The sequence below is a fragment of the Salvelinus sp. IW2-2015 genome, linkage group LG4q.1:29 (genome assembly GCF_002910315.2).
Source record: "Salvelinus sp. IW2-2015 linkage group LG4q.1:29, ASM291031v2, whole genome shotgun sequence".
Classification (NCBI taxonomy): domain Eukaryota; kingdom Metazoa; phylum Chordata; class Actinopteri; order Salmoniformes; family Salmonidae; genus Salvelinus; species Salvelinus sp. IW2-2015.
This window is the reverse complement of record NC_036842.1, coordinates 86,264,555-86,283,308: the sequence shown is the minus strand read 5'-3', so window position 1 is coordinate 86,283,308 and position 18,754 is coordinate 86,264,555. Positions and strand designations below refer to the sequence as shown.

Here is an 18,754-nt window from a genome sequence, read left to right as displayed (position 1 = left end):
TTGCCGGTCCGTCTGCTGGATATTAGTTCATCAGAGAGTCTCTGGTWGTTTAACTCTGGTCGCCGTGTCCTTTGTAGCTCTGTTATAATGGATACGTCAACGTACCCTGTAGTTCTTAGAGTTGTTCTCTTAGAGTAGATGCTCCCGCCGTTGTCGGTATTCTCGTCCTAGACTTACGTATATTTTCAGCTGCGGACTGATAAAGGTCACGGTCTAGGATTTACTTCTTCAGTAGTGATCGATAGTTTCAGAGTTTATCCATTTCAACTTGGGGACTACGTCCCGGCGTTATCTTGGCTCTAGTTTGTAGATTTCTTAAACATTCGTGATGTCTGGCTGACCGTGGGTCTCTTTGGCATAAGTAGTACTTCTTCTCTGTTGAAAGTTTCAGAGTTCCAGCCATTTCAACGTGGGAACTCCCGTCCCTGCGTTTTTTGACTAATGTAAATGTTGTCAGGAGTCCTTTATAAGCACTCGCCTTGGAGGGCAGTTCCATCCCTTTTGTCCCAATGTCTGTGCGTGGTTACTGACTGGGAAAAACTTTACATGAAAGACAATTCTCATTTTGGAGGCTAAAATCACATTTCATCTTCATATTTGTGAGAAGTAGTTTCACAACATGTAGATGTAAATCTGAGAAATACATTGTGAAAGCTCTTAAAGATACAATGTTTCCGTTATAACGTCTTCAATCACCACACAGTAAATGTTGGACAAGATTATTGTTTAAATACCCACGGACCATTCCAACTGGTTGGAATACAGAAATATTGTTACATTAGTGTCACGTTCTGACCATAGTTCTTGTGTGTTTTGCTTGTTTTAGTGTTGGTCAGGACGTGAGCTGGGTGGGCATTCTATGTTGTGTGTCTAGTTTGTCTGTTTCTATGTTTGGCCTAATATGGTTCTCAATCAGAGGCAGGTGTTTTGTGTTGTCTCTGATTGGGAATCATATATAGGTGSCTTGTTTTGTGTTGGGGATTTGTGGGTGGTTGTTTCCTGTCTCTGTGTTTTCTCTGCACCAGCTAGGACTGTATCGGTTTGCCACATTTTGTTATTTTTGTATTGTTGTAGTGTTCACAGTTCGTATTATTAAATATGTTGAGCACCAACTACGCTGCGTCTTGGTCCGATCCGTGCTACACCTCCTCTTCAGACAAAGAGGAGGAAGGCTGCCGTTACAATTAGAAAAGCTTTTGAGGTTACCCTACTGCAAAGTCTTTCTCTGTGGTAACAAAGGGATTCTCAACTTTCCTTTTGGCAGAGTGGGGAACGGAGTTTCAGTATTTACGACCGTCATAAAACAGTCGACTTCCCGCTCTCCCCCTCTATGAGAGAGAGCACGCTGTAGAGCGGACCTACTGTAACCTGATCCTTCAGCTCTTCACAGGAGAGTCATGACACAGCATTAACATTGAAATGTTCAAATTGGAATAGTTGATTTGGTTCTGGGTGACGAGATTAGTCATTCATAGACAGGACCCAGATTAGATTAGTAATTCATAGACAGGACCCAGATTAGATTAGTAATTCTTAGACAGGACACATTGGGGAGTTTGTCCAAACAATGTGACCGGGAAATTGCCTCCTTGGAGAAATATAATATATTATATACTAATCAACTCAATTATAGAGCGTTAAAGGGCTCTATTCAATCTGTACAGATTCCGCAATAYAAATGTAAAGGTAATTTCCGACTGAGTCGACATATTCAGCATTTATTGTGAATGCAGTCTCCACTAAAGCGGGAACATTGCCTTTAAATTTCAATCACGCTGTAAAGCTGAACATCCGTGATGTGGATTGAATAGAGCCCAACCTGTGTGTGTGTGTGTGTTTATTTTGGGCAGCCTCTCAGTGTGGTGTGTTGTGATTGGGCCAAGCTCAATTAGGCTCGTGTCCCAGCCATCTCCAGCTTGGCCCGGTCACACCTTTGGACAGGACCCAGGGACGAGTGTCATCCAACAGAGCTGCCCTGTGTAAAGATGTTTGTGATACAGAAATAGAAAGAGAGTGATAGAGAGAGATTGTGTGTGTGTGTGAGTATGCGTGTGTGTGTGTGTGTGTGTGTGTGTGTGTGTGTGTCTATGACCTTTGCTACACCAGCTGCAATGCCAAGTGCCTGGAAGAGCCCTGATATCAATAATCAGCTATCAAGGAGTCAATTATTTCCAAAATGATTCATCCAACAGTCACTGCAATTCAGCTTTTACCTGTGAATGTGAATACAACTAAATTAAACTTTATTGACAGTCATTCATAAGACAACCCTTTCTTAACAAAAAAAAGTTTGTTTTATTTTACAGCCTGCTATTCATCTACTATTTACTCCTAAATGTCCAATTAAATAGTTAGTAACATTGAGAGATAATAGAGGGCCGGTGATTCATTCAGTGAATCAAATGAAAAGATTTTTCTTAAGACCCATACTTCCCATAGTGATTGAACTTAAACTGTAAGAGCGATTTATCAGAGAGAATAAGAAAGATCACAATTATATAAGCGATTCAGTTCAGCAGGGAGTCGCTGGGTGCTTGGTCTTCCGTTGGGTGCCATCCATTCCATCATGCTGACAAGGGGAAATTCAAACTTGAATCAGGAGGTGGTCAGGAGGCGGTCAGGGACAGCAGCTGTTTGGACCGTGTTGAGTTACAGTTCAAAATAGACTGCAACACCTCGGTAAACTTGGCTCTGGTTGGGGGATACGTCTAAAATAACAGACAAGGCCCTGCTCACTGCCTGAGACAGGGACCAACTTGCATTCTCTCTGTTTGGGATATCCTTTAGAGATAGTGGGCTAGTCGGGATATCCTATAGAGATAGCGAGCTAGTCGGGATATCTTTTAGAGATAGCGGGCTAGTCGGGATATCCTTTAGAGATAGCGGGCTAGTCGGGATATCCTTTCGAGATAGCAGGCTAGTCGAGATATTCTTTAGAGATAGCGGGCTAGTCGGGATATCCTTTAGAGATAGCGGGCTAGTTGGGATATCCTTTAGAGATAGAGGGCTAGACGTGATATCCTTTAGAGATAGCGGGCTAGTTGGTATATCCTTTAGAGATAGCGGGCTAATTGGGATATCCTTTAGAGATAGAGGGCTAGAAGTGATATCCTTTAGAGATAGCGGGCTAGTTGGGCTTTAGAGATAGCGGGCTAGTTGGGCTTTAGAGATAGCGGGCTAGCTGGGATATCCTTTAGAGATAGAGGGCTAGTCGTGATATCCTTTAGAGATAGCGGGCTAGTTGGGCTTTAGAGATAGCGGGCTAGTTGGGATATCCTTTAGAGATAGCGTGCTAAGCTACTGTAACCGATGTGAAATGGCTAGCTAGTTAGCGGTGGTGCGCACTAATAGCGTTTCAATCAGTGACGTCACTCGCTCTGAGACCTGAAGTAGTTGTTCCCCTTGCTCTGCAAGAGCCACGGCTTTTGTGGCGCGATGGGTAACGATGCTTCGTGGGTGTCAGTTGTTGATGTGTGCAGAGAGTCCCTGGTTCGAGCCCGGCTAGGGGACGGACGAAAGTTAAACTGTTACACTACACTGTGGTAAACATCAACATCAATAGCTGAGGCCATGTTAAAGTCATATTAGAAATTATAATAGGATAATAGGATAAGAAGTGAATCAATTGAATGACAATCATTACAGCTCCTTACCTATGAGGACAGAGAGCATGCTAGCAGGGTTGTGGCTTCCAGTCAAATCAGCTTATTAAACCATACAGAGAGAAGTTCCTGATGGTGTGTTTGTGAGTCTATATGTATTAGTACTTACTTTTTTCAGTATACCTCCTAATGTCTGAGACAACATACATGATCAGTGTCCCAGTACCTTGAAGCCCTGCAGCAGTGATTTGTGCAGTGGTCCAGCCCTCACCAGTTGTCCTGGTTGAGCAAGGTTGAAGACAAGGACCGGGATCTGGCAGACCAGGACTATGGTACATTCTCTGTGTGGTACATCAGTTAGGCGTCAGTCGGCTGTGTGTACAGTCAGGTCGTTGTGGTACAGTCAGTTAGGCGTCATGGTGTGCGGTAACAGTCAGGTGGGTCATGGTGTGGGTACAGTCAGGGGCATGGTGTACAGAGCGTACAGTTGCTCAGGTTAGGCTCATTGTGTGGTACAAGCAGGGCAGAGGGTGTGGTACAGTCAGGGTCACAGGGTCATGTCATGTGTACATCTATGCGTCATGTGATGGGTACAGTCAGGAGGTAGGTGTGGCTAAGTGAGTCGAATGGGTCAGAGGGTCAATGGGTGAACGGTTACAGTCAGGTCAGTGCTGGTGTACAGTCAGGTGGTACAGTCAGGGTTAGCGTCATGTTGTACAGTAAGGGTCATGGCTGTGGTACTCAGGTCAGGGTCAGGTGTGGTACAGTCAGCGAAGTCATGGTTGCGTTACATCAGGGTTAGGTTTGTTACAGTCAGGGTCAAGGGTCATCGGTGGGTACAGTCGTAAGGGTCATGGTGTGGGTACAGTCAGGGTCATGGTGTGTTACAGTCAGGGGCAGGGTGTGGTACAGTCAGGGCATGGTGTGGGTACAGTCAGGTCATGGTGTGGGTAACAGTCAGGTCATTGTGTGGGTACAGTCAGGGTCATGGACTAGGTGGGTACAGTCAGGGTCATGGTGTGGGTACAGTCAGGCAGGGTTGGTACAGTCAGGGCAGGGTGTGGGTACAGTCAGGGCGCAGGTGGGGTACAGTCAGGTCATATGTGGGTACAGTCAGGGCAGGTGTGGTACAGTCAGGGGCAGGGTGTGTACAGTCAGGTCATGATTGGGTAACAGTCAGGGCAGGGGTGGTACAGTCAGGGTCATGGTGTGGGTACAGTCAGGGTCATGTGTGGTTACAGTCCAGGGTCAGTGTGGGTACAGTCAGGTCAGGTCATGGTGTGGTACAGTCAGGGTCAGGGTCATGTGTGGGTACAGTCAGGTCATCTGTGGTACAGTCCAAGGGTTAGTCGATGTGGTACAGTCCAGGGCAGGGTTGTGCGTACAGCTCAGGGTTAGGAGTCAATGGTGTGGACAAGTCAGGGGCATGGTGTGGTACATTCAGCTTAGGGTCATGGTGTGGGTACAGTCAGGGGCAGGGTGTGGGTACAGTCAGGGGCAGGGTGGCAGAGGAGGAGCTGCAGGGTGTCCACATGTCTCAAGCTGAACGCCTCGTGGAGAGCCTTGCAGCTGTCCTGTGGATCACACACACATATTAGCATTGGGACGCACACACACGCYCACYCACGCGCACMCACACACACGCGCACGCACACAAAGAAATTATCCAACTACACACACTCAAACCTTTTCACACAAAATTGGTAATGCTTTCTGTGCAATATTAGTCAATATAATTTCTACAAATGTGATATGACAAAAATAGCCCAGTGGAGCTGTGTAAGTAGGCAGTTGCCCGGGGACAACAATGTGGTGGCTATTCACAGAGGGGAGTCACCAATTATAACGGAACTGTCTAACTATAAAACTAAACTTAACACATTCATAAATCATTGTCAAGAACAATAAGTCATATGCCATATAGTTGCTATAGAGACACAGGAAACCTATATGTGAAATGCGTTGAACCATGATCACAGACTTTATATTGGCTCTGTTGGTTTCTGGTCCTATGCTATGTTGTAAAGGTCCTTGTGTTGTGACGCAAATGTAATAGTGAATTCCCTTGGAGGGAAACAGTGTTTGAAGGGTATTTATTCTAGTGACAGGACGCCACGACTCGCCTATCAGACTTGAAAACCCAGTAGCTTTCTGTGATCTTGATTGTTTGTTCAAAAACAGTCCTGAGTGTGACAATAARAGACAGTTGAGTAAATGAGAGGACAAAAGAGTGAGTCATTAGAGAGACAYTAACAGACAGTCTGAAAACAGGGGAACTGGGGGGACTGCAGAGGACAACAGGGCACAGCTGAGAACATCTGGGGCCAGTTGGGGACATTATGGGACAAAYTAGGCCAGTTGGTGACTTACAGTGGTGGCTCTTGAGCGGTCGGCCCTGGCGTTGAGCAAGGCACTGGTACAGTCCAGCCTGTCGGCTCTGCTGGCCATGAACAGAGGGGTCTTTCCCCCAATGGCCCTTTGGTCCACATCAGCCCCACCGAACACCAGGGCCTCCACACACCTGGACATGGGACACACACAGGAGAAGAGGTTAGGTTACACACAAAAATGTAGTGAAACTCTGCGAAATTAAAGGTTTTAGTAACATCTCTGTGCTGTCAAACTGTCAACCTCTCTCTGTATTGTGAGAGCAGACATACAGTACTGCTCTGAGGATGTTGAGTTGAGGCAGGCCAATGAAGGTCTTTGTYTGTGTTTTTGGMTTRACTATGCTTGTGGGGACCAGAAGTAAAACAAGGAAAATATGGACAAGTGAGGACATTTAGCAGGTCCCCACAAGGAAAAAGGCTATTTTAGGCTCAGGGGTTAGGTTTAGGATTAGGGTTACAACTAGGCTTTGAGGTTTAGGGGTTAGGGCAGGGGTGGGCAAAATATTTGGCTCGAGGGCCACATCGGGATTTTGAAATTCAACGGAGGGACGCATTTTTTGGGGGACCAAGTGTTTGTTAAAATCAATTTGCGGGGGCCTCCTGAGTAGCGCAATTGGCCCAGCGTTGTCCGGGTTCCTTGTCCCATTGTGCTCTAGCGACTCCTGTGGCGGGTCGGGCGCATGCCCACTGACATGGTCGCCAGGTGTACGGTGTTTCCTCTGACACATTGGTGCGGCTGGCTTCTGGGTTAAGCGGGCAGTGTGTCAAGAAGCAGTGCGGCTTGGCTAGGTCGTGTTTCGGAGGACGCACGGCTCTAGACCTTCGCCTCTCCCGAGTCTGTACGGGAGTTGCAGCGATGGGACAAGATTGTAACTACCAATTGGATACCACAAAATTGGAGAGGAAAAAATTATAATAATTTAAAAAAAGGTAATTTAGGTAATCTCACAGGCCAGATTGAAGTGCCCGGCGAGCCGAATACGGTTGGCTGTACTTTGCCCACCCTTGGGTTAGGTTTAGGTTAAGTTAGTGCTAGGGGTTAGATTTAGGAGTTAGGTTTAGGCCTGGGGTTAGATTTAGGAGTTAGTGTTAGGTTTAGGGGTTAGATTTAGGAGTTAGGGTTAGGTTTAGGGCTAGGGGTTAGGTTTAGGGCTAGGGGTTAGGTTTAGGAGTTAGGGTTAGGTTTAGGGGATTGGGGATTGGGGTTAAGGTTAGGTTAGGTTTAGGTTTAGGGGATTGGGGTTAAGGTTAGGTTTAGGGCTTAGGGAATTTTTTTTGACTAGGAATCAATTGTTTGGTCCCCAGAAGGATAGTAAAACAAATAATAGAGGGGGAAAGCCGATCGGCACGCTGACTGTCACATCACACACAGAATACATTACTATACATTACTGTAGCCCTGGTAATATACTGTATGCTCTGCCCAGGGACAGGATTAAGGCCTACTTCAGCTGCCTTTCTTCAARTTCCACACTCAACAGAGCATGCTATTGGCCCTGGGCTGGCAATGTGTGCCCAGRGCAGCACTGCTACCATAAAGGAAAAGGCCTCCCAGTGACTCCTGTTTCTTGGGTGTCCACACAGCGGCGTGAGACCATGGGCGGCKCCATTGAGGACATCTCCATGTTGATGTATTCAATTTTCTTTGTTTACTGGTAAACAAACTGAAAGGGTGCATAGTGCCACCTGTAGTGTGTTTGTTTGAACAGGTACCTAGGTACTGCCACCTGCAGTTATAGAATGTTTGCTCACAAGTATAATTCATTGGCTGATCCCTCCTGATGACACYGATGGAATCTTGTGATCCTTCCTTAACCCATAGGACGTCCCACCCGGTTGACTACTTCAAAATGGTGCAAGTCCTCAATTGCGCTGCCCATGCTAAAACAAGCTTTGGACCCTAGAGTCCTCTATCATTCTCTATGCCCTAAACCAGGGGTGGGCTTTATCATAGATCTGTGCCTAAGGGCAACTTCTACTCGGAGCCACCAGCCAAACACGGAGAGGACACTATATTTAACATGTACAGTAACACTATGATATGTAACACTTTCCGTGACATTTGACAGCTGTATGTGATACAATATCTGAGAAACACTTTCTGTCAGTTTATTGGAGGGACAAATACTGAGCCAACAGTTACAGTGGCTCTATCTGGAACCAGACAGTAGCCCTTTCCTGCAGTCAATGTTTAAGACTACCAAGAAACACTCACTCTGTGTGACCCTGATTAAGCCCAGTAAAAGGTTAAAGGGGCTGCTGTATATAGCAGGGGTTGATGAAAGGAGAGGGGTTAGTTGTGTTGTGGACCAACCTGTGGTGTCCATGTGAGGCGGCAAAGTGTAAAAGGCGTAAATCCGTTTAAATCAGAAACATCAGTAGACACCCCCGAAGTCAGCAGCAGGTTAACGCAGTCTGAGAAAGAGGGGGGGGGGGGGGGGCATGAAAGGGGGTCAGGGGTAAGAGAGGGGGAGAGAGAAGTAACCATTTCTCAGTGCTGTGCTTTCTCTGTATTCTTTAAATGACATGATGATAGTAGGTTTAACAGTTAACCTTCAGTACTGTTTATGGATCAATGATCCTTGAATGACAGAACAATATCAAACATGACAGAAAGGCCTCAAATCTTAGCTGCAATAGGTACTGTGTGTGCGTGTGTGTGAATGTGTGTGTGTGTGCGTGCGTGTATTCCCCCAAGAGTGGAACAGCAGGGGCTTTCTCTGAGACACTTGAGTGAGCAGGCATCTCTGTCCCTTGAGGCCACATTTCCCATGTTGTCTATCTACAGTACTTCTGTGCTTAATGTCGATTACAATAACCATATTGACTAATATGAATGGATTCTGAATATCTTCGAGAGACTGCACCCATAGAATTGCATATAGAACACTAATACTACAATATCACAACTACAGTAGTAATTTAACAGGATCTCATTGTGTTCAAATACCCATACTAACATACTGTATACTACATACTTAATGAGTATATASTACACACTATATACTATTAGTTCATTTTAGTATACTGTAAACGAACGGGATCCTTTCAGTTGAGCGTACTCAGCACTTCGCCTGTCTACCGGAAGTAGATGTTGCTATGCAACCTCTTACTAGCTTGTTAGCATAYCAAATTACTAGCTAGACATTATACGACTTCAGGTGTCTTCGTAAATTCAATCTGGAGTGCCAGAGTGCGCCCTGGACCTTCGTAAATTCAGAGCTTTGTCAGATTGTCCGTTCGTAAATTCGGAGCACACACTGTACGTTCCTCTGGCCGAGGAGTAGGGTTGATRCGAGTGTTCTGACKTCACCACTGCAATGAAGCACCTAAGCTAACTGGCTAARGTTMGCTAGCTTGCTAGCTACTTCCAGACACAAATGAGAGAACACCTCACTCTGACCATTTTACTTGCCCTAACAGAGGTGGTTAGCCCATTTTCTGAAGAATTGCATTACGGGCCCTAAAAGCACGGAAATAGTGTGCACTGCTTGTATACTTTGTATTTTGGCGAATTTAGTACGACATCCAGGAACATTTGGCATACTAACTATATCCATACTATGACCAATACGCATACTACATACTCAATTTARGTCACAAATAGTACMGTTAGTGAGGTTAGTATGAGTATTCGAACACAGCTTATGACTGTCCCACTGTACCTGAGCGTCCATTTTGAGCAGCAGAAAACAAGGCAGAGGCTGGGTGGWCTTCAAGGAGACTAATATTATCCGTTGGATCTCGGTTAAGCAGCATTGACAATAAAGTGACATTTCCTGGGAAGCAGCTTGGAGGAGCAGYGGGCGCCCGTCGTCCAGGGCAACGGGCCCACCGCAGTTTAGCGAGGGAACTATGGAGGGACGCCAGCCTAACGGGAGTTAGAGGGGACACAAGGTTGAACATGGCAGAGAAGCTTTGATAGAGAGGAGAAGGGGAATGAGGGCGATGAACACCACAACACCTGAGTTCCACAACACAGTCTGGTTAGAGCTCAAAAGACAATGAATGCATGAATCTATACTGAACACAAATATAAAAAATACAAAAATATGAACGCAACATGCTACAATTTTAAAGATTTTACCGAGTTACAGTTCATATAAGGAAATAAGTCAATTTAAATGAATGAATTAGGCCCTAATCTATGGATTTGACATGACTGGGCAGGGGCACAGCCATGGGTGGWTCTGGGAGGGCATAGGRKCACCCACTCAGGAGCCAGGGCCAGCCAATCTGAATTTGTTTTTCACTACAAAAGGGCTTTATTACAGACAGAAATACACCTCAGTTTCATCAGCTGACAGGTGGCTAGTCTCAGACGATCCCGCAGGTGAAGAAGTCAAATGTGGAGGTTCTGGCTGGTGTGTTTACATGTGGTCTGCGGTTGTGAGGCCGGATGGACGTACTGCCAAATTCTCTAAAATGAGGAGGCAGCTTATGGTAAATAAATTAATATGAATTCTCTGGCGACAGCTCTAGTGACATTCCTGCACTCAGCATGCCAGTTGCCAATCCCTCAAAACTAGTGTTGTGTTGTGTGACAAAACTGCACATTTTAGAGTGGCTTTTTTATGTCCACAGACAAGGTGCATTACTGTGTAATGATCATGCTGTTTAACCAGCTATCATATACCAACCTGTCAGGTAGATGGTTATTTTGGCAAAGGAGAAATGCTCATTAACAGGGATGTAAACAATTTTCTGCACAAAATTTGAGAGAAATAAGCTTTTTAGGAGTGTGTCAATGTACAGATCTGGGGAAGGGCGACAAAACATTTCTGCAGCATTGAAGGTCCCCAAGAACACAGTGGCCTCCATCATTCTTAAATGGAAGAAGTTTGTAACCACCAAGACTCTTCCAAGAGCTGGCTGCCCGGCCAAACTAAGCAATCGGGGAAGAAAACTGTTTTTGCTTTGTCATTATGCTGTGTTGTGTGTAGATGAGGGGGAAAAATGACTTAATCAGTTTTAGAATGAGGCTGTAATGTAACAAAAGGTGGAAAAAGTCAAGGGGTCTGAATACTTTCCGAATGCACTTTAGAACTTAAATTTGCAATTAAAAAGCACAGTATTGTATAACGCTAATATGTAGCAAAATGCTAAACTCTACTCTATGGATGGGGTGGGAAGGAAAGTGAAGGCCATTGTTAGCTACAATGCTATAAAGGAACGCCATGGGTTATTTGGCACTTCTCGGGACATGCAGGTGAAAAGCGTTCAGTTCAGAGCAAAAAGAGCTGAAGACCTTTAGATTACCCCCTTGTCTGAAAGACTGAAAAGGAGAGGGGGAGGAAAGGAATGGAAGTGTATTTCATTATTTTTAACGACATCAGCGGTTGACAGCCATTACCGTTGCGCTTTCCAAGACGTCTGACTAAGTTACTGTTTTGGGATACTGAAGTAAGAGAAACTACTGGTGACATTAAAGCTGGTGTTCAGTTTGGTCTTTTGAGGTGAGAGTCAAATCTGTTTCACTGCTGTGGAGGAAGAGTTAGTATAGTGCAGTTGTAGTATAGTCTTAATAGAAGTATGTTTTGGCAAAAAAGTATTCTAGGTAATGATGATATTTTAGTCATCATATTGTAACATTAAGACAAATTTTACTTGTAAGAGATCTGACGTGAACCTTACCCTAAAATGCTGATATATCCCTTCATGAAATAAATGGAAWCAGTAGAGAAAACGAACACATTCCTCATTTGTTTCAGTCAAAATTCTCTAAAACACTTTTCTCATCCATACACATTGGGATAAAATCGAAATAAAACAAACAGGACTTGCGTCAACTTCTCTACTCGATTGCTTGAAATGTGTTATGAAATGTGTTATGAAATTWSTTTTTTCAACCAATTGCGACAATAAACCCATGTTGCAATATAAACAGAAGCAAGAATATTACATTCATAGCACTACAAACATCCACATGAAACTGTAAGTACATCATAACATACAGAGTGGAGGAATATGGAGTTGAAACAGGAAGGAAAATGGAATGGACAGGGGTCAGAGGGAGGAGGTAGTGTGTGTATGGAGAGGGGTGATGATGATGAAGAGGAAGAAGCATGCTAGTGGACTGGGGATGAGGGGAGAGAGCAGCCTCTGGCATCAGCTTCAGAGAGGAGGGGGTTACTCACAGGAGCCCTACATACTCATCTGAARGGGGAAAACTTAGCCTCAAAACCTCATTGCCTCAAATAACACTGGAGTAACACTCCTTGAGCTAGCTAGCCTAGCTATTGACCCTTTACCCTGCAGGCACATGATATTGGCCTGCCACTAGTCAGTTTACAGCTGCTAGCTGGGGGATAACGTGTCAGAATAGGACTCTGGTGAAGCAGGGAGACGACAGGCTCCAGAAGGAGGGGGAGGAGGATTAAGTATGCGTACAGAGAGATCAGGTCTCAAGCAGTGGTCGGTTTAGGGCCGAGAGGGATACAGTCACTGCAACAATGAGCAAGAGTTAACTTGCCTGACCCTGCTCTTTTGTGTTCTCCTTTGGACTCCTGTGGTTAAAGCAGGTTCCTTATGGCCTGAATCCTACGTTAGGCTAGGCTAACCTAGCATTGGAAAGATAGTTGGAGCGGAGAGGTAGAGGCAGTAAGGGGAGAGCGGTAGGGGGAGTGTGGTGCCCCTTTACCTGATGCTGTTGCCAGGGGGCTGCCTGGGGCTACGGGATGGAACGCTAGCGAAGGAGGAGGGGTTTATGGAGGAGGGGCTACTGACAGTGATGGCAGCGCTGGCGCTCTGCACACGTGGCCTGGTGCGGCCCCCTCAACCCCCTTGTGGGAGGGCAGGCACCCACCTGAAACGCCGTCAAGGCTGGGACCAGGTCCAGGGCGGGTTTGGGCGGCAGCTGGGGCGTGCCGGGTTTTAACCCCGCCCCGGGGGAGCGGTTGCTGTCCCCCACCACTTTGATGGGCGGGTGGGGAGGGGAGGGGGTCTGGGAGAGGCCCGGCTTTTTGGGCGGGATGGGGGGCGGGTTTCCCCGGTCGATCCTCGCCACTGTGGGGGACTTGAGGCCGATGGGGTGGCCCAGGCGGCCAGGGAAGGGCCCCCCTTCTGAGGTGGAGTGGGGCAGGCCGGGACGGAGGGCTCCGGGGCCCCCTGCTGGGGGGCTGGTGAAGCGTGAGAGGACCTGTGTGACGGTGTGTCGCGCTTGCTGCTTGGCGGCAAAGTTGTCTCGGTTGGTGGGGGATAGGTCACGGGTCGGCGGGCTGCTCTGGGAGGATGTGCCYTTTTGGTCCTGCTCCTGGAACTTGTAGCGGGCAGCCTGGACACGAGGGCTCACCCCCATGGGCAGGGCTGAGGTGGGGGCAGGGGAGTGTAACCCACCGTGGGGCGTCTGGCCCTCGGCTCCATTCTCCCCTGTTTGAAGAAGTCCTCCTGAGCTGCTGTGGACCAGCCCCCGGCCTGCGCTGGGCGTCTTGGGCAGGCTGAGGCCTGCGTAGTTGGTGGGAGTGGGTTTGACAGGGATGGTGAGGGGGCTCGGCTTCTTCTGCCCCTCGGCCTCTGGAGGGGGCAGGTCCGTTTGGCAGGAGGCCGTCTGGGAACTGACTGGGTCTGTGGCCACAGCAACAGATGCTGTGTGTTTGYGAGGTGGGGGGTTGGTGGTAGCGGTGGGATCCACAGCAGTTGCTGCAGCCGGTTGGGCTGGGATACCGGCTTTACCATCCTTACAGTCTTTAACGTCCTTACCATCCTTACCATCCTTAGCATCCCGTTCAGTCCTGAGCTGCTCTACCTGCCGGCGRAGGCTCAGGCTCTCTGTCTCCTCTCGGCCCAGCCTGGCACGCAGCTGCTCGCACTCAGTGTCCAGCTCTGACAGCTGCTTCTCCATCTTGGCCTCCATCTGKTGTCCACGCTGCCTCTCTGCCGTCAGCTCCTCCTGCAGCCGCCRGGCCAAGCGGCTCTCCTCATCCAGCCGGGCAGAAATCTCGTCGAAGCGCTGCGACTCCTCCACCACGCGCGTCGCCAGCTGCTTACACTCCCTCACCAGCATCATWACCATGTGCTTGTTCTTCTCCCGCTCGTCCTTCAGCTGGGCGGTTAGTTTACGGTGCTCCTGCTCCAGACTATGCAGCTGTAGCTTCTCCATCTCCAGCTGAGAGATAGATAGACCACAAGTTAGTCAGAGGAGATGTCGTTTAGAAAACACACACATACTATATGTCAGACAGACAGAACGACCCACAGCTATCCCAAACATCAATACTGTAACTCTTACRCCCTCTATACCCCCTCAGTCACGCMTCAGAACATACTAATACAAACGTCCAGATCACACCTACACCAACAGTCAGGAGCTCAGATTATCTACAGTAAACTCACTTTTCAGCAACACACAAACACATGTCAGTCAGAACATACACACACACACACGCCCAGATCACACCTACACTAAACATGTCAGATATAGCTAGGGCACCACATCTGGTATATCCTTCACACATCTGGTATATCCTTCACACATCTGGTATTATCTTCACAATCTGGTATATTCCTTCACACATCTGGTATATCCTTCACACATCTGGTATATCTTCACACATCTGGTATATCCTTCACCACATCTGGTATATCCTTCACACATCTGGTATATCCTTCACACCAACAAACTCACTGTCACATTCAGCCACATCTGGTATATCCTCACACATCTTCGGTATATCCTTCACAATTGGTATATCCTTCACACATCTGGTTTCCTTTACACATCTGGTATATCCTTCACACATCTGGTAATCCTTCACACCACAAACCTCATGTCACATTCAGCCCCCACATCTGGTATATGCCTTCACCACATCTGGTATATCCTTCACCACATCTGGTATATCACGTCACACATCTGGTATATCCTTCACACCACAAACCTCATGTCACATTCACGCCCCCACATCTGGTATATCCTTCACACTCTGGTATATCCTTCACCACATCTGGTATATCCTTCAACACATCTGGCTATATCCTTCACACATCTGGTATATCCTTCACACCACAAACCTCATCACATTCACCCCCACCGACTCCTTGCACACATCTGTATATCCTTCACACAAATCTGGTATATCCTTCACACATCTGGTACTATCCTTCACACATCTGGTATATCCTTCACACATCTGGTATATCCTTCACACCACAAACCTCATGTCACATTCACCCCCACATCTGGTATATCCTTCCACACATCTGGTATCATCCTTCACACATCTGGTATATCCTTTCACACATCTGTATATTCCTTCACACCACAAAACTCATGTCACATTCACGCCCCCATCTGGATATCCTTCACACATCTTGGTATATCCTTCACACATCTGGTATATCTTCACACATCTGGTATATCCTTCACACCACAAACCTCAGTTCACATTCACGCCCCCACATCTGGTATATCCTTCACACCACAAACCTCATGTCACTCACGCCCCACATTTGGTATATCCTTCACACCACAAACCTCTGTCACATTCACGCCCCCACATCTGGTATAATCCTTCACACCACAAACCTCATGTCACATTCACGCCCCCACATCTGGTATATCCTTCACACCACAAACCTCATGTCACATTCACGCCCCACATCTGGTATATCCTTCACACCACAAACCTCTGTCACATTCACGCCCCCACATCTGGTATATCCTTCACACCACAAAACCTCATGTCACATCACGCCCCCACATCTGGTATATCCTTCACACCACAAACCTCATGTCACATTCACGCCCCCACATCTGGTATATCCTTCACACCACAAACCTCATGCACATTCACGCCCCCACATCTGGTATATCCTTCACACCACAAACCTCATGTCACATTCACCCCACATCTGGTATATCCTTCACACCACAAACCTCATGTCACATTCACGCCCCCACATCTGTATATCCTTCACACCACAAACCTCATGTCACATCACGCCCCCACATCTGGTATATCCTTCACACCACAAACCTCATGTCACATTCACGCCCCCACATGACATGACAGTATACATTGCATTCGGAAAGTGATTCAGACCCCCCATTTTTCCACATTTTGTCACGTTACAGCATTATTCTAAAGCTGATTAAAACATTTTTTCCCCTCATCAATCTACACACGATACCCCATAATGACAAAGCAAAAACAGTTTTTATTTTGCCAATGTATTAAATGTTTTAAAAGAAATACTTTATTTATATAAGTATCAGACCCTTTGCTATGATACTCGAAATTGATCTCAGGTGCATCTTGTTTCCATTGATCATTATTGAGATGTTTCTACAACTTGGAGTCCACCTGTGGTAAATTCAATTGATTTGGAAAGGCACACACCTGTGCAGTATATAAGGTCCCACAGTTGACAGTGCAAGTTAGAGCAAAAACCAAGCCATGAGGTGGAAGGAATTGTCCATAGAGCTCCGAAACAGGATTGTGTTGAGGCACAGATCTGGGGAAGGGTACCAAAAAACTTCTGCAGCATTGAAGGTCCCCAAGAACACAGTGGTCTCCATCATTCTMAAATGGAAGAYSTTTGGAACAACCAAGACTCTTCCTATAGCTGGCCGCCCGGCAAAACTGATCAATCGTGGGAGAAGGGCCTTGGTCAGGGAGGTGACCAAGTACCAGATGGGGACGCATGGTGGTGGCAGCATCATGCTGTGTGGGTATTTTGCAGCGGCAGGGACTGGGAGACCTGTCAGGATCGAGGGAAAGATGAACGGAGCAAAGTAGATCCTTGATGAAAACCTGCTCCAGACCGGTTAGGTTCTCAGACTAGGGCGGTTAAGGTTCCCCTTCCAACAGAACAATGACCCGAAGCACACAGCCAAGACAACTCAGGAGTGGCTTCGTGACAAGTCTCTGAATGTCCTTGAGTGGCACAGCCAGAGCCCGGACTTGAACCCGATCAAACATCAAAGGAGAGACCTGAAAATAGCTGTGCAGCGACACGCCACATCCAACCTGACAGAGCTTGAGGATCTGCAGAGAAGAATGGGAGAAACTCCCCAAATACAGGTGGGCCAAGCTTGTAGCTTAATACCTAAGAAGACTCAAGGCTGTAATCGCTGCCAAAGGTGCTTCAACAAAGTACTGATTAAAGGGTCTGAATACTTATGTAAATGTGATATTTCAGTTTTTTTTTTTTTTATAAATTAGCAGAAATGTCTAAAAAACTGTTTATGCTTTGTCATTATGGGGTAATGTGTGTAGATTGATGATGGGGAAAAAACTATTTAATCAATTTTAAAATAAAGCTGTAACCTAACAAAATGTGGAAAAAGTCAAGGGGTCTGAATACTTTCCGAAGGCACTGWATGGAGTTCAGTGACGTGTCCTATAAGGAGCATGGGTGGCAAATCTGATGGCCGAATGGTAAAGAACATCTAGCCGCTCGAGAGCACCCTTACCTGCCGATCTATAAATTACGTCTCCGTAATCTAGCATGGGTAGGATGGTCATCTGAATCAGGGTTAGTTTGGCAGCTGGGGTGAAAGAGGAGCGATTTAGATAGAGGAAACCAAGTCTAGATTTAATCTAGCCTGCAGCTTTGATTTGTGCTGAGAGAAGGACAGTGTACCGTCTAGCCATACTCCCAAGTACTTGTATGGAGTGACTACCCCAAGCTCTAAACCCTCAGAGGTAGTAATCCACACGGTAGGGAGAGGGGCATTCTTCTTACCAAACCGCATGACCTTTGCTTAAGAGGTGTTCAGAACAAGGTTAAGGGCAGAGAAAGCTTGTTGGACACTAAGAAGGCTTTGCTGTTGAGTGTTTAATACAAAATCCGGGGAGGGGCCAGCTGAGTATAAGACTGTATAATCTGCATATAAATGGATGACAGGGCTTCCTACTGCCTTAACAATGTTGTTGATGTGGGGCCTAGGAGCGTGGGCCTAGGATCGAGCCTCGGTGTACTCCCTTGGTGACAGGCAGTGGCTGGCCAAAGACCCCTCAGAACACCAATACTCCTTAGCCAGCCCACAAGATGGAATGGTCTACTGTATCAAAATCTTTGGCCAAGTCAATAAAAATAGCAGCACAACATTGCTTAGAATCAAGGGCAATGATGACATAATTTAGGACCTTTAGGTTGACGTGACACATCCATAACCTGAGCGGAAACTAGATTGCACAAGTTTTTCCAACACTTTTGATAAACAGGGCAAAATAGAAATAGGCCTATAACAGTTAGGATCAGCTTGATCTCCCCCTTTAAATAAAGGACACACTGTGTCTGCCTTCCAAGCAATGGGAACCTCCCAAGAGGTTCATTACAAACTAGGCCCATTACAACACACCAATAATAGCCCCTCCATTTTAGATAGGGATTGAATTATTAGTTACAGAGAAACAGCAGAACCAGTGAGTCAATATGTAAAAGACCACACAAGAAGAAACAGTTACTGGATGAACTACGCTCAACACGACACAAAAAGGACGAGGGAATCTAACGTTTTAACATGATTGAATTTCAATGCCTTGTCAACCCCGGCGATTATATCTGGAGTGTGGCTTCTATTGTTAGCTGTGCGTTGGCAGAGAGGGTACAGGCTTAGCTGGACATTCCGAGCGATTGCCTGCCCCACTACTCTAACGAGCCCAAACAATGAGGCTGAGACTGAGGCTGATATCCTTTATGCTGCCTGGCTGCCCCCCCTCAACATCACCAACATCATGTGTACACCTGACCAACATCATGTATACACCTCACACAACATCATGTGTACACCTCACCAACAACCTGTGTACACCTCAC

General features: G+C 46.6%; 1 protein-coding gene and 1 long non-coding RNA gene across 11 annotated transcripts in view; one reads left to right on the top strand and one right to left on the bottom strand.

Moving 5' to 3' along the window:
- The first annotated feature begins 4,040 nt into the window (after positions 1–4,040).
- On the top strand, positions 4,041–5,135 carry LOC139027602 (uncharacterized). Of its 10 annotated transcripts, none has more exons than XR_011479731.1 (4): positions 4,041–4,072; positions 4,564–4,644; positions 4,783–4,826; positions 5,047–5,135. It is a non-coding gene; the product is annotated as an uncharacterized lncRNA (long non-coding RNA). The 10 variants fall into 10 exon arrangements; XR_011479734.1 differs by having other exon boundaries at positions 4,042–4,074; positions 4,599–4,644; XR_011479733.1 differs by lacking the exon at positions 4,041–4,072 and adding an exon at positions 4,412–4,483 and having other exon boundaries at positions 4,599–4,635; positions 4,803–4,826.
- Positions 4,551–18,754, bottom strand: part of LOC111961045 (cortactin-binding protein 2-like) — a 112,215-nt gene continuing 98,011 nt past the window's right edge. The window contains 11 exon segments of the mRNA XM_070443221.1: positions 4,551–4,636; positions 4,798–4,826; positions 5,047–5,176; positions 5,973–6,123; positions 8,307–8,338; positions 8,340–8,407; positions 9,658–9,774; positions 9,777–9,863; positions 12,633–12,670; positions 12,672–12,737; positions 12,739–14,096. Coding sequence (XP_070299322.1) covers positions 5,054–5,176; positions 5,973–6,123; positions 8,307–8,338; positions 8,340–8,407; positions 9,658–9,774; positions 9,777–9,863; positions 12,633–12,670; positions 12,672–12,737; positions 12,739–14,096 — 2,040 coding nt within the window. The 3' untranslated portion in view covers positions 4,551–4,636; positions 4,798–4,826; positions 5,047–5,053.